The sequence below is a fragment of the Hemicordylus capensis genome, chromosome 1 (genome assembly GCF_027244095.1).
Source record: "Hemicordylus capensis ecotype Gifberg chromosome 1, rHemCap1.1.pri, whole genome shotgun sequence".
NCBI lineage: Eukaryota > Metazoa > Chordata > Lepidosauria > Squamata > Cordylidae > Hemicordylus > Hemicordylus capensis.
Genome location: NC_069657.1, coordinates 427,185,751 through 427,200,042, shown reverse-complemented (window position 1 = coordinate 427,200,042; position 14,292 = coordinate 427,185,751). Strand labels below are relative to the sequence as shown.

The 14,292-nt window shown below is 41.4% G+C and overlaps 1 protein-coding gene across 2 annotated transcripts in view; it reads right to left on the bottom strand.

The window, feature by feature from the left end:
- Window positions 1–14,292, bottom strand: part of CAMKMT (calmodulin-lysine N-methyltransferase) — a 385,284-nt gene that overhangs the window by 369,033 nt on the left and 1,959 nt on the right. For both annotated transcript variants that reach the window (XM_053311986.1, XM_053311979.1), the window contains exon 2: window positions 711–886. In XM_053311986.1, the coding sequence (XP_053167961.1) occupies window positions 711–886 (176 nt within the window). The remainder of the gene's footprint in view (window positions 1–710; window positions 887–14,292) is intronic.

The following is a 14,292-nucleotide window of genomic DNA, read 5'->3' as shown; positions in this document are numbered from 1 at the left end:
TCCATTTGGCCAGAAAATATACTTTGACATTTTCTGATAGCTAGTTAACCAAGAGAGAAAGCTAAACAAGGGAAACAGGAGTTTAAAGGGCTAGGAAACTAAAAATCAGAGAGCAAATTGCAGTTCTCATAGTGTCTAAAAGTACTTCTTTCAAAAAAATTCAATAATAAATATCTGAATGATTAGTGCTAATTGATATCTTGTTCAGTAGTTAATTCACAGCAACCTGCATTTGAAGACATGGACCCAACAACCACATACCTACTTCTGCCCTTAGGGCCTAACTACACTGAAACTGATGTGATTTACTTCAGAGTAAACATGTACAGGACTCCACTGCCTGATCATCTTTTAAACATTATGATAATATCAGCTTTGTTTTAAAATAGCTCCCAACACCAATGTAACAGAGCCCAGAGAACAATTTGTTATGGGGTGGCTAACAAATCAATTTGTTTATTATTAATTATTATTATTATTAACACCTCCTATATTGGCTGGAATACACAATCACTTTCTCTTCTTGAGACACAAAAAGTGAAAGGCCCAATTGCAGTTTCCCCGCCTCTCACATGTGAAAGTGTCCTTAGATTCATATCACATGGCAGACTGATTAGACATTAATATCATGATTTTACCAAATATTAAAATCTAGGTTCTTTAAAAACTACTCAGATTAACTGAACATGAAGAATCAGAATGACACTTACTTTAATGATATACTATACTCAGGATAAAAGATGCTTTTGTAGTGAACCCAGGTCCCATTGTCATCTTCTATTAGCCTGTCGTCATCTTTGCTTATGGAGAAGAGTCTGAATGAAGCAAATCTCCTCACTGATACTTGCTGAAGGTGCACACCCTCCAAATGTTTTTGCTTTAAAACCTTTGATAAAGAACAAAAAAAACAAATGGATTTTAACTATACATCACAGAATTATTCACACCGAAGTTTCTTATTCTGAGGAAGCTGCAGCTTGGTGACTGTTGTTCACAGCCTTATAACGTATTCAGGACTCGATTAAAGCCGCGCACTCTACACAGGGTTTTCCATGGATTATGATTGTACCCTTGGAGACTTGTCAAAGCTCAAGCACTTTAATGGTGTAGACTGTGTAGGTTGGCTTTGGGAGGCCAGGCTAAGATGGGCATTTTATCCTGGATGGCCAATTGGCAGCTCATGATCCAACCTCAGTGGCTCTACAAAACGTTAATAAAGGCATGCTTTTTGTTTTTTTTAATGCCCAGTTGCACTGTAACAAGCAAAACAACATATTTGCAAGCCCCACAGGCGCGGGTGGGGGGAAGATTACACATATAGCTACATCTCTCTTCTGGATGTTGTACATATCATTTTGTATGCAATACATTATAGATAGGTAGAGAGGGAGGCGGGTTTTTTAAGTTGCACACAATACTCATATGTGGTTCTGTTTGGATCCTGGATCCCCAGGAGACCTCAGCCTTGAAGACCGCACTTGACTTCATCTCAGCAACAGTCAATCCAACATCGTACTGTATATATATTAGCTGCATACAATGCTATGTCTGAGCATGTGTGTCATTAACTATGAAGCACTAACTTTAGTGCTAGAGAGCACCAAAGTCATGATTAAGCCTGGTTGCTTACGCGGGAGTCAGTTTGTACAGCACAATACTCTTGATTCCCAACCACTACCATTTGGAAAACAAAGTGGCCCTTGAGAATAAAGGAGTTGGCCATTCATGTGCTATATTGTTACTTACTTGAACTGAATTTTCAGTGTTGTGTTAGGAAGTTTTGTATTGTAATCTTTACCATTTGATCTAATTTGACCTGCTCTTGGCTTTCATGATACAGCACACTATACGTTCAAAGAAATAATGAACATGACACTTCATTAGTCAGTTAAACCCCTCCGCATAAACCTTACTCTGCATAAAGCAAAGAGTGGGAGGGAAAGTTATTATCTATTATCTAACCGGGGCGGGGGATGTCAACTCACAGCTCCCTCAAGCCAAATCTAGCCTCTGCCAAAGGCTGCCAGCTTGCCCACCAACCACCCAAGTCCACAACATGCCCCTCCTCCATGACTAGACTCATGTTGATTCCACCAACACACTTGCCAAAGTAAGAGACAGAGTTATTGGGGAAATTCAGGATAATAGGCAATTGCTACAATTTCTCCCTTCCTCTCAGCAATGGTATTCAGACCGACTATCATGCTATAGTGTGCGCTCGCCTTTTGGGAAGCCAAGAAGGCACACACATAATAACTAATGCAGGAAGATGTTGTAGCAAGAGAACCCAGACGGTTTGAGGGGTGTGTGCAGTTGTGGGATAGGAAGACAGCCCAGCAGTGGGAGTGATGGAACACTAGCACCAATTAGGAATGTGCACAGAACTGGGGGGTGGCTCGAAGGTAGGGGGGATACCTTTAAGGGTGGGGAAGAGTGCCTTGACCCCTCCTACTGCATTTCCCCTGCCGACACGGCACTTTAAAAGGTTCCAGGAGGGCAACAGCGTACCTCCCTGCCACCCCGTTGCCTCATCGGACCGGGTGACTGGACGTACCTGGCGCACAAGCGCAACGTGTGCATGTGTGCCCAGTGTGTGCACACACGTTAGGTACTTCCAGTTACCAGAGCGGCAGGGAGGTACACTGCCGCCTCACCTGACCCTTTTAAAGTGCAGCACCGGTGGGAGAAATGTGGTGGGAGGGGTAAGAGCACCCTCTCCCACCCTTAAAGTTACCCCCACCACCACCTTAGAACCAGCTGAAACTTCAGTCGTTCGAACCTGTTCGGAGGCCGTAAAAGGGATTCCAAACAGGTTCGTGCACATCCCTAGTACCAACAGCAGTAATGAAAGAAAAAATAGCAGTTGTTCATTGCTTTCATGGTCAATCAGTCAGTCTAGATTATGATCAAAGCTGTAGAGTTCATGACATACTAGAGGATTACACACACTTATTTGGCCAGAAATGCACTCAATAAATTAAACATATCCCCTAAAAGTCATTTATTGAGCTAATTGAGCTCTTTTTTACAATAGCATATTTGTCAGCAGAACCTACTCAAGATTAATCAAACTAGGTTAATACTTCCATACTATCCTTAATTTATACTGGCTGAACGAGGATATGATTGATTGCTACTAAATACTCTACTCTGGCACAATCCAGTTATGCCATCAGAGTGAAGTGACAACAGCATGTTAACACAGTTTCACAGTCAAAACATTAAGTTAGCATAGCCCTATGATATCGTAAAGATGATGGCATAATGGTGTGGTGGGGGAATAAGTGAAGATGGAAGTGTGGTGGGGGAGAACTGAAGTAGTAACCAGTTTAGTGTGCATCCTATTTTTTGCTAGAGCTAGGTCCTGCCTCCCCCATCAAAACCCTGCCACTGCCTTCTCCCACCCAGTCTCCTTCTACAAATGGGAATGTCCCCATTTACAGACAGGGAGGCAGGTGGGAGAAGACAGTGGTGCCACAACACTCATGGTGATGGTGCCTCCTCCTAGTACACACACCCCGGGCCTTATAGGCCCTCATGGCTCAGCCATGGACCCCTGGCCAGGTCTCAACAGGCCCTGCAAGCAAAATTGCTGTTGTAACTACATATAAACCCACTGAAGTCAATGCAGTGCTCAATATGACAGGCAGCACAGAGTAGGGGACACGGGAGACTAGCAAGTCTCCAACATGAGCCTCCTTCTTGACATGTATTAAGGGTGTTACTCTTGGAGTGGAGGCCTGCATTCTAAAACCGGTTCCTCTCTCTTTTCCATCTATTGTATTGGGTGTCCTGCTGGAAAAAAATACCATAGGATTGCCTCTAATAGAGCTTGAGGATCAAATCAAATTGATAATGAAAAATATGTAGTTATCTCTATATATACAGTAATTCACTAAGATGTACCCATGGCTAATCCTGTGTGTAGCAGCTCTCGCAAGAGTTTGCGAGCGAGCTGCCAGGAGGAGGAGAGAAAGCAGAAGCGGCCGGTGGTGGGAAAGAACAGGGGGAGAAAAAAGGGACAACTAGAGGCACAGATGCTCTGTACCCGGGCCAGCTAGTTTACATTATTTCTTTGACTACATTTCAGAAGGATACAGGGGGAAAGAAGATCAGATTGGCTGGTATGCAGGAAAGGGTCTTCTCAGTGGTGTTGCCCAGGCTCTGGTACTCCCTCCCCTAGGATGCCATGTGTTAACGGTCCTAACCCTCTTAACTTTGACTACTATTATTATGAATATTTATATACCACTTTTCAACAAAAGTGTTCAGAACAGTTTACATAGAAAAATAATAAAGATGGTTTCCTGTCCCCAAAAGGCTCATAATCCAAAAGGAAACACAAGATAAACAGTGGCAATAACCACTGGAGAAAAGATGTGCTGGGTCTGGATAGGGACAGTTGCTCTCCCCCTACTAAATATCACCACTTTTAGAAGTGCAAGGGTAACCAAGCAAAGATGCACTCTTAAGACTTCCCTTTCTAGGCAAGCTCTAAACACCATCTGACTGTTTCCTAATTGGTGCATTTTGACACCACTCAGCTTTTTGTTATTTATGTTCTTTGACATTATAATATTTTGTGTGTGTGTGTGTTTGTGCATGTATGTATGTGTATATATATCTGTCTAACAGTCTTCTAGAAGCATTTACAAACCCAGTTTTAGCAAGACCCTGATATATGCTCTTTAGTCATTTTAGGAACAAAGGACAAAAAGCAAAAGGTGACAAACCTATTCAGGTCTGGCTAGGATAATTCTTTGAAAAGGCTGAGATGCAGTCTTCTCTGTTTACACAATGCCCTCTACATGAACTTCAAGGATCACTTACTTACCTTATACAGCCATTCTAAATGAATACGCCCCAGGGACCAACATAACAAGCACACGATCCAGAAAAGCAAATAAGAATGGTCACTAAGAAAACTGACAGGCATGGGGGGTGGGGGGGGGGAGAAAGCTGATCCACTAGCTATAACCTAAATTCTTGAATAGTTTAACTGCAGAAATGAATAAGTAGTTAACATTCAGCAGGGAAGTATTTTCCTTTCCATAATATTGGACGGGAGGGGGGAAAGCCACTTAAAAGACTGACATACGCATCATGTCCACTGACATCCAAAATAAACGTTAAGTTCATTTCTAATACTTAATACTTATTTTAAAATGACTCCTAGCTCAATTTACAGTTTTTAAAACCATTAGTCACCTACAGCTATTAACCTGCAATGGTGTGGGGGGGATAACTTCAGAAGAATTAGGCATGCCTAAAAGCATTGAAAACAATGAGTGTACATGATCAGGCTGCACAATAACTTCCTTGGGAAAAGATATGCAATATCTAACACTATATAAATAAAACAATAGTTTTATTTATATTAAATATAAAGTCTATGAAGACAGACTAAATCTGCATCTTAAGTATATATAGATTCAAACAGGGACATAGTGAGTTTGAAGTGGGCTCTGGGGACAAGAATGGGCCCCTGGCCCCCCTTCTTCTTTCTTTTGCCCCCGCACCCTTCACACACACACACACACACACACACACCACATGTCTTTGCTGCAGAAGAACTCCAAGGACATGATGAAAAACAAAACATTCTTGGCGTGCCCTTTCTCTCACTCCTATGCAAATAATATCAGACACTTCCCACACCAATCAAGAGTCAGAAGCGTGCCAATTAGTCAGGGAGGCAGGAGGGAAGAGCTAAGAGTAGGCTGTTTCCAGCCAGTGGAATCCCCTGCCTCATGGTCCCAGGGACAGAAGTGTGTGTCCCCATGCCCCATTCAATTATAGCTATGCCCTTGGATTCAAGGAAGTCCCACCGAAATCAGTAGGACATATAACATGTAGGATAGGAATATCACTTGCATCTTGCTAACAGACTAGTCTCATGTAAAGTTAGGTGCTCCTAGCCAGTTGATTTTAATGGGCTTAGGTGCACCTAATCTTGCACAGAAACTAGCTGAAAGTTCTGCTCTTCACATCTGAAACTGTCTGCAACACTGTTGTGATGCTTTTTGAACTTCAGCTGGCATAAATCTTAGTATACCCTCTTTAAGCATTTTAAGGCTTAATCTTGAAATCACTTAAAATAATAGAGAACTTTCCAGAGAAAAATCCAACGTTTCCTTTTTGAACACATCAAATACGGCAAAGAGTAATAGAATACCACATCCTGGCATATTATCTCACTGGAAGATGTTGCTATAGCAGAATAAGAGGAGTGGGATACAGTGCCCAATTCACTGATGGCTGTTTTGATACCTTAGAGATGCAGAACACATTGGGCTAGGATGATCCACCCAAGTGTTTGAGGAAAATCTGCTGAGGGGGCAGGGGGGCAGTTGCCACAAAACTAAGGTTTGACACATTTTCCCTTACAGAAGTTCCAAGAGGTTATTTTTGGTGCTTAGATGGGGCTATTTTGAGTTACAGAATCCATTTTTGTCAACATAAACATCCTCTTAGACTTCTAATTCTGAACTCTTACAAGTCATTGCACTTCTTTTCATTGCAATGTTTGTGTATTGGTACTTATTCACAGTCTATAATGTATAAAAGTGGAGAGGAGAGCTGGTCTTGTGGTAGCAAGCATGACTCTTCCCCTTAGCAAAGCAGGGTCCACCCTGGTTGCATATGAAAGCGAGACTAGAAGTGTGAGCACTGTAAGATATTCCCTTTAGGGGAAGGAGTCACTCTTGGAAGAGCAGAAGGTTTCAAGTTCCCTCCCTGGCTTCTCTAAGATAAGGCTGAGAGAGATTCCTGCCTGCAACCTTGGAGAAGCCGCTGCCAGTCTATGAAGACTATACTGAGCTAGTTAAACCAATGGTCTGACTCAGTATATGGCAGCTTCCTATGTTCCTAAGTGCTCTCACCCAACCCATGTTTGCTTTTCAACACAACCAGTGCCATTTCTGAGGGGTAAGCCAAAACGAGGAGATGACTTGGCATCTGATCTGTGTATACCATGTAGTGAACATTGTGAGGATGACAGAAGTGCATATTCCCGAGACTAATGGAATAAAATGAAGAGTCAGACATTGAAGTCGAGTGACAAATATAAATATGGAACTGAGTATATGGACTGAGATAGTTTCATAAAACAGACAAGGCTACTTTTACAAGGATAATGCAGCAAGCTATATATTGGAAAGAAAAAGAAAATGAGGGAGGATGAGATGCTGTCAATCATTGCAACAGAACAAAATTATTGTAGTCCCTTCCTAAGGACCACTTGAGTACCAAGCAGTAGCTGTGGTTTTCTTCAAAATAAAAATATGGTGAATGAAACCAGGAGGCACAAGAAATCTAGGTCATGACAAGTGGTGTCTGTTTCAGCAGCCGAATGTATGACAGACAAGGGGCATACAGTAAACCTCGAGGATGCGATAAAATCTTAACCCTCATGAATCTGACAGTTGATCCTTTTGCTGACAGGATTTAATGTCACTGTTTTCCCTGGAGGAAATTTGTTTCATGATTATTTAGTCATTATCAGTGGTGGGCAAATGCTGCTCCAAAAGATATGACTGACAGAGAATCAGCAAATATTCTTCAAGTGCATCCATTATGACATATTTCAGTTGAAATAGCCATTACAGGGTCTTCTCAAGGACTACCCCAACCTTTAGTTAGTAAGCTGCAATGGTGAATTTCAAAAATGGCTTGGTAGCTAATTCCAAGACAAACAGACCACATTTACTCACCAACTCTATAATTTTGTGAATTCTAATCAATCCATGGATAGTCATTGATAAATTGAGCCTGAAAAGATGTTCAGTCCTCAGTGATGAATGAAGGCATCAATTATGATAATGCTATACTTTGTGGATCATCACATTCACCTCCAAAGTCCATAGCTGGATCCCAAGACATGTGTAATGATCAAAAGAATGTGGCAGAATCCCTCCTCTAGTTGTGAGGTGTCCCCACTTTTTAATATGAACAGATTCGCCCTTCCAAGGGAATATAGTGAGAGTAAAGTGGAAAGCCACTCCATACATGAAAGGTTTGAGCAGTCTTTGGCCTTTAGGAGCATGTGACTAGGGCCAGCCCCCCAAAAGGAGCGATACTCCTTTATTAATTTATTAATACTTTGATGATCAGAAAAACTATAGAGGCATCAACAATTGCTGCTTCCATTCAAGTAAAACCCTTCCCCAGGAATTACAAGAACCATGCAGTCAGCCAAACATTTATTTTTATTTTATTTATGTATTTAACATATTTGTATACCGCCCAAAACCTATGTCTCTGGGCGGTTCACAAGACAAAAACGAAGGTAAAACATTAGTTAAAAACAAAACAAGAAATTTTAAAAACCACAATTTAAAATGTTTTAAAACAATATTCTAAAAACAACATTAAAACAATCAAAACAAATTTAAAAATAAATTCCCTGACACATCTAGCTATACTGGTCCCTATCCTTCCTACTTACTTCCAGGGCATTTTTCAGATTAGGAGCTTTGTGCCGATAAAAGTGTTGCAAAGTGCAACAGTATGAGGCAGCGGCTTGAAACCACAAATACATCTTTCAATGCATCATGACAGGGTTGTGGCCGTTCATATTGCCCACCACAGCAGCAGGTTTTCCAGGCAGGGGGTATCCATATTCCACCTGAATCACATTCACTGCCCCCTCCTCCTCCATTTCAGGCCAATGGGGTAGTGGAGGAGGCGGGGAACCGCTGATGCGATGAACTCTTTAAAAAAAATCTCAGTGCCTTTACACAAAGCCACCAGCAGAGGGAAACACAGCTTCCTCTTTTTTGCTTTGTGCAAGCAATAGCATTGGGAACACGTGGGGCATGATTACAGGGCCAGTGGACCAACAGTCTGATTCTGTATAAGGCCACTTCCCATCCTCCTAACAATGGTTGAAGGGCAGAAATATATATATATATTAAAAACATATGCAGCTCTACATATCAAATTGAAGAGACAAATATGACCAAAAGCTAGGGCCAAAAGCTGAAATGAAATCAAGAGGAGATTGCGCTCTTGCACAAGAGACAGAGCGATAATTTTTTTAAAAAAAATGTGGCTTTACATATCATCAGATCCTCGATCTGCGATCCTCGAATGAGCTAGCCAATCCACAGCATCCTAGAACAGGGAAACAAAAATGTGTCTGAAAAATAAGTCTGATGAAAAATAAAAGCAAATGCGATCAACATCAAAAGCTGAAAGCAGATGAAAATCGGGTTGCACCTTTGCGCAAGAACCTGAGTGGGGATGGGTGGGGGAATTATTTCATGAACAGGATGGAAAGGGGTTGTAAAAATCAACAAATCGTTGCACTACAAGTTGAACCATCCACACCGCAACGCATAAATGATGGGCAAACCTCCTACAATGGAAAAATACAGTTACTTTCCTGAAATGCATATACAATGTTATAGGACTACAACGCAGCAATAAAACCCGGAACAAGGCATCGGAAATATGAACGCCAGCAGTGTTCCCTCTAAGGCGTGCGCACATGTGCGCGCTCACAAGTTTTTTTATGTCCGCTCAGATAATTTTAGATCCCACTCAGGTTGAATCAGGAGTGCCCCATTCTGAATGTACACTGCCTTGAGACTGCTGCCCAGAACAAAACTCATTCGCACACAGATGAAAATTAGAGAGAACACTGAACAGCACCTTGCTGACAGCACAGCAACCATGATGTCTAAACATGGGCAATATGGAAGCACACTTAGTGGACATGTTGCAAAACTGTTGCAGTATGTATGCCCAGGTAAGGAACGTCCAGTTGATTCCTACCCCAGGGCTGTTAGTCTTCTCTTTCCCTTCAGTAGTTGCTGATCAGACCTCTCTCATAGGCCTTTGGGGAAGAACTGAATTCTACACACACCTCCCTTACTCCTCTATAGGCTGTTGTCCAGTAAACCCTGCCCCTCACTCTGGATTGGGCCACAGGGATTTGATTCTCCCAGGCTTTTTTCCTTATTTGGAGAAGCCCACCTTCCAAGCAGTTACTCAAACTGAGGCCTAGTCCTCCCTCAAGCCTGACGATCACTACACCATGTTATATATTTGAATAGGAGGATCTAAAGTTCTTTTGAGTCCTTTAAGGGGTGGCCAGATCAGTTCTGCTTCATCAGCCAAAGTTATTCAAGTGCCTAACAACCGTTTTGAGCCATTGTTCATCACTGAGATGCCAGAAGTCTAATGCTGCTTTAGTATTACTTCCAGCTACTGATTATGACTATGAAACTTTCATTTTTGTGGACATGGTTAAAATATTCAAGTATGTTGGAAAACTCCCACTGAAGGATGGGCAGGGTCAGCAGCAAGCACTACCACTAAATCCTCAGTTTATTTTTCTTCCATATGTACAGCTTGTTGCAATTTTCTTCTAGATGTAAAGGTAATTTTGCATGTTTCATGAAAACATGAACTGCTATCCAGTTTATGTCATTGTACCGAGTTCCATTCTTATCCAATCCACACTGCTCTAGCATTTCATTCCATAAGCTTCTGGAATAGGCACTTCCCAGAGCAGTACAATATATCTGATTATAACCTCCACTCCCCCTATTAAATTATTTTCAACAATTGCCCAATAGGATTAAAGGCTTGTTAGCACCCATTTACCTAAGAATATTAAATTCTTAGAATATTAAATATATATGTATATTAACTATCTTTGCTTTACAAAAAGAGTAGTACCAGCATTATTTCCAACTCTGCTCTTAAAAGATCTCTAAGCAGCAAAGAAAAACAATCACCTTGTACTTCCTTTCACCAACAGAAGTTGGTTCAGCAACACATATTAAACTTTTAAGTATTACTACCTGCTCTCAACCGGAAAACGTGGCCGGGGGGGCGGGGCGGGGTAAGGGCACCCTTCCTGCTGCTTAAAGCAACCCCACACACACCTTCAAATTGGCTTGAATGACGGTCTTTCGAACCGTGAATAGACTGCCGAACTGGTTTGTGCACACCCCTAGTATCTTTCCCTGAATTGGGGAACGCCTAAGAAGACCAGGGTTACCTTTCAAGTTAACTCCATGCTCAAGGTCTTTCTGTTCAAAGATTGACCCTTTACTTTCCCTCCTCTGCAGTTGCCTCAAACAAGCTCATGCTCATCACCTCAGCAGGAAAGTCAGATAAGGCACTGTGAATGCAACTCCTTTCCCATCACAAAAGAGCTGAGTGGGCGATAGGAACTCAGAGGTGCTCTGATTAAAAATACTGGTGAGTTTACCAGGTCCTTCCAACTTGAGAGATACCATGCTTGAATGCTCATTCAATCCATTTACATACAGGCTGTTTTTGACCCATTCAAATCATTGTGCTGTATTCCAGCACAGCAAACACAGACAATGAATCTTTTTGAGATTCACCAGAATGCCCTTCCTAGGAAAGAAGAGCAACTGGAATGTTGCCTCAGGACACATTTTGGGCTATAACTGCTCCTGGTTTCTTGAACCAATGTGCTTCATTTGGTCTACACATAGTGAAGTCTCCCGTGGTTTGGGCAATCGGCATGACACCCGCCATTACACCAGGCCATGTCTTGCTCATCGCGCCATTCACATTTCCAGCCTCCAGATCAGCCTCCCTCACTGGCCTGATCTACCCCACCAATCTCACTGCTATGAGAAGTTGGATTCACAAAGATAGACACCTCTTGGATTTACTCCTGCTGCCTAACCCCTAAGCTGCTTTCAGTTCTCCACTGCCTGGTTCCATCTCTGAGGAAAGAGGCCCTTCAGTTACACCTGAGATACGAGGGTCCAATCATCAAAGGACAGACAAGGTTGTATGATAACTGATGTGCCTCTCTGGGCTCTCCCTATCCCTGCTCTCTTTCTTAAATCCCAAAACCTGTTTCTCTAAAGCCTTCTTTTCTTTAGCCAGCTTGAAAGTCACTTTAATTCAGACACTAAGCTAATTTGCCTCTTTGCAATTATCTGGTTAATCTTTGTAACATATCTCTGGTAGTAATATTGCTTTAATCAACTTTCTTATTCCGCTGTATCCCTGAACTCCAAATATAACCTTACTTTGTTTTTGAACTTCAACTTCTCTGTCAGTTAATTTTCCCAGGACCAGAACTTGGCATAAAAATTATTCTGACATGGGACTCCTCCACCCCAGCTTGCCAATTCCCTATACAAAGCCCAAACACATTTAGGGGTGTTTGTCAATCGCCTTGGAGAGGTTCCATTAAAAGGGGAGAATAACAGGCTGGAGTCCTCCTCCAGCCCCAGCACAGCATCTTTCCAATGGTTATCTAATGTTGCTTTTTTTATTGCGAGCCCTTCGGGGGCAGGGAATCTTATTTATTTATTTATTTATTTATTATTTTTCTATGTAAACTACATTGAGAACTTTTGCTGGAAAGCTGTGCAAAAATATGTGTCATCGTCATAGTAATAGTAAGGCAGGTACAGTTCCAAACTATCCCTTGCATTTGACTTTGTCTCTCTTTGCGCTGCACACAGATATATATCATATGATCAAACTGTAAATCCTAGTATTCTAACAAAGGTTCATAGGCACAATGCTGTGTGAGGAATCTTTCTTAATGTTTCTGCAAATTCCTGTTCACAGGTATGTATCTGAATACTGTATATGCTAATTAAATCTACTTACAGAGAGCTAGACAGAATAAACATTTGAAACAAATTACCCACTGTCAATAATGAATCGTAAAGTTGTGCCATCATACTATTTCAGGGAATTTTAATTAATATCATGTATTACCACAGCTCCCGGAATAGAGTAGTAAAAAGTGAACTGTGGGAAATAACAGGAGGACTGATAAATGTTATTTTGATGTGGGAATTCTAAAGACAGAGAGAAAGAGCTCTTAGCAGTAGGTTAAACCTTACAATAGTTTAATCTGATAGCCAGATTGTATTAGCTACTGCACCAAGACATTAGCTCATATAGGCTCATTTGTCAGTTTTGCCTACACAAAAGAACAATCCATCTCCTCACAGCAGCACTCAAGGAGCACTGTTAAAACTGAATGTACATCCTAACCAATGTAGTGTTTACATTTGAATGAAACATTCACACATGCAAGCAAATCACTTGATTTCTCAACAGTAGAGGACTGGTAGCTGAATTGAAAAATTGAAAATCTTGTGAGACGAACATGCACATCAGTTCAGTCTATGATGACTCATTAAAACACAAGCAAGTCATCACTTGATGTTGCAGTAGTCAAGTGAAGTTCACATATCTGTGAATTAGCCCCTAGAGTTACAGCAACTGCAGAATCCGGTTTAAGTATCACTTGTCAAAACAGCCTTTATTCTATTGATAAGTTCACCTAAAAAAAAAAAAAGTTGGAGAATATCCAATATCATAAAGCACTTTCTTTCATATTTCCAAGGCTGGTTTTCCTCACCATTCAAGTTTTGTATGCCATGCTTCAAACAATCGCTCCTGTCTATCATCTCCCCTAAAATGCTTGCAATTAATTCAGTGATTCTTAAAAACTCTAGACTCCTAACAATGCATGGTTTGCTTTCAGATTTTTCACAAGGCACAATACTGACAGCTTGCAGTGGCACAAAAGACTCCACATGATGCACATGGCAAGTGCCTCCTACACATTTTGATAGCCAAACGGAGCAGCTGTATTTTGCGGCCATAGCACAGAAAACTGTTTTGAAGAGTGGCATTCTGACAGGTATCAGCCTCACAGTACATTTCAAACAGTTCCTTTCCCCCTTTACCCCACACATTCAGTACAGAGGCACTGACGTATGAGAAGGGTTGGTTTTCAGTCCAGATGTCTTTCAAGTACCTTATTTATTTAAAATATTTATACCCCGCCCCTCCAGTACATTACTGCTCGGGGCAGCTCACAACATTTCTAAAACAGTTACAATATAAAATCAGACTAATAAAATTAACCAAACTGAACAAGTTTAAAATCCAAGCTAAAGCCACAATCAGAATTAGCTTTTAAAATTTCAAATTAAATTCCTTTAAAAGCTAAAAATGAAGAATTATAAAAACTAAAGACCAATGAACCTACCAGATATACACAACAGGTAAAACATTTAAAAGCCTCTTTTAAAAGATGTGTTTTTAGTTGTTTTTAAAAACACAGAGAGAAGGAAGCTCTTCAGGGTGGGCCGAGGGGCTGCAACCTAAAAGGCCCTGTCTCTAGTCCCCACCAACCAGATCTCTGTTAGTGGCGGGGCTATGAGCAAGGCCTGAGATGATGAGCAGAGGGCCCTGGCAGGTTCATATAGGCAAATGCAGTCCAACAGGTACCCTGGCCTCAAGCCGTGTAGGGCTTTAAAGGCA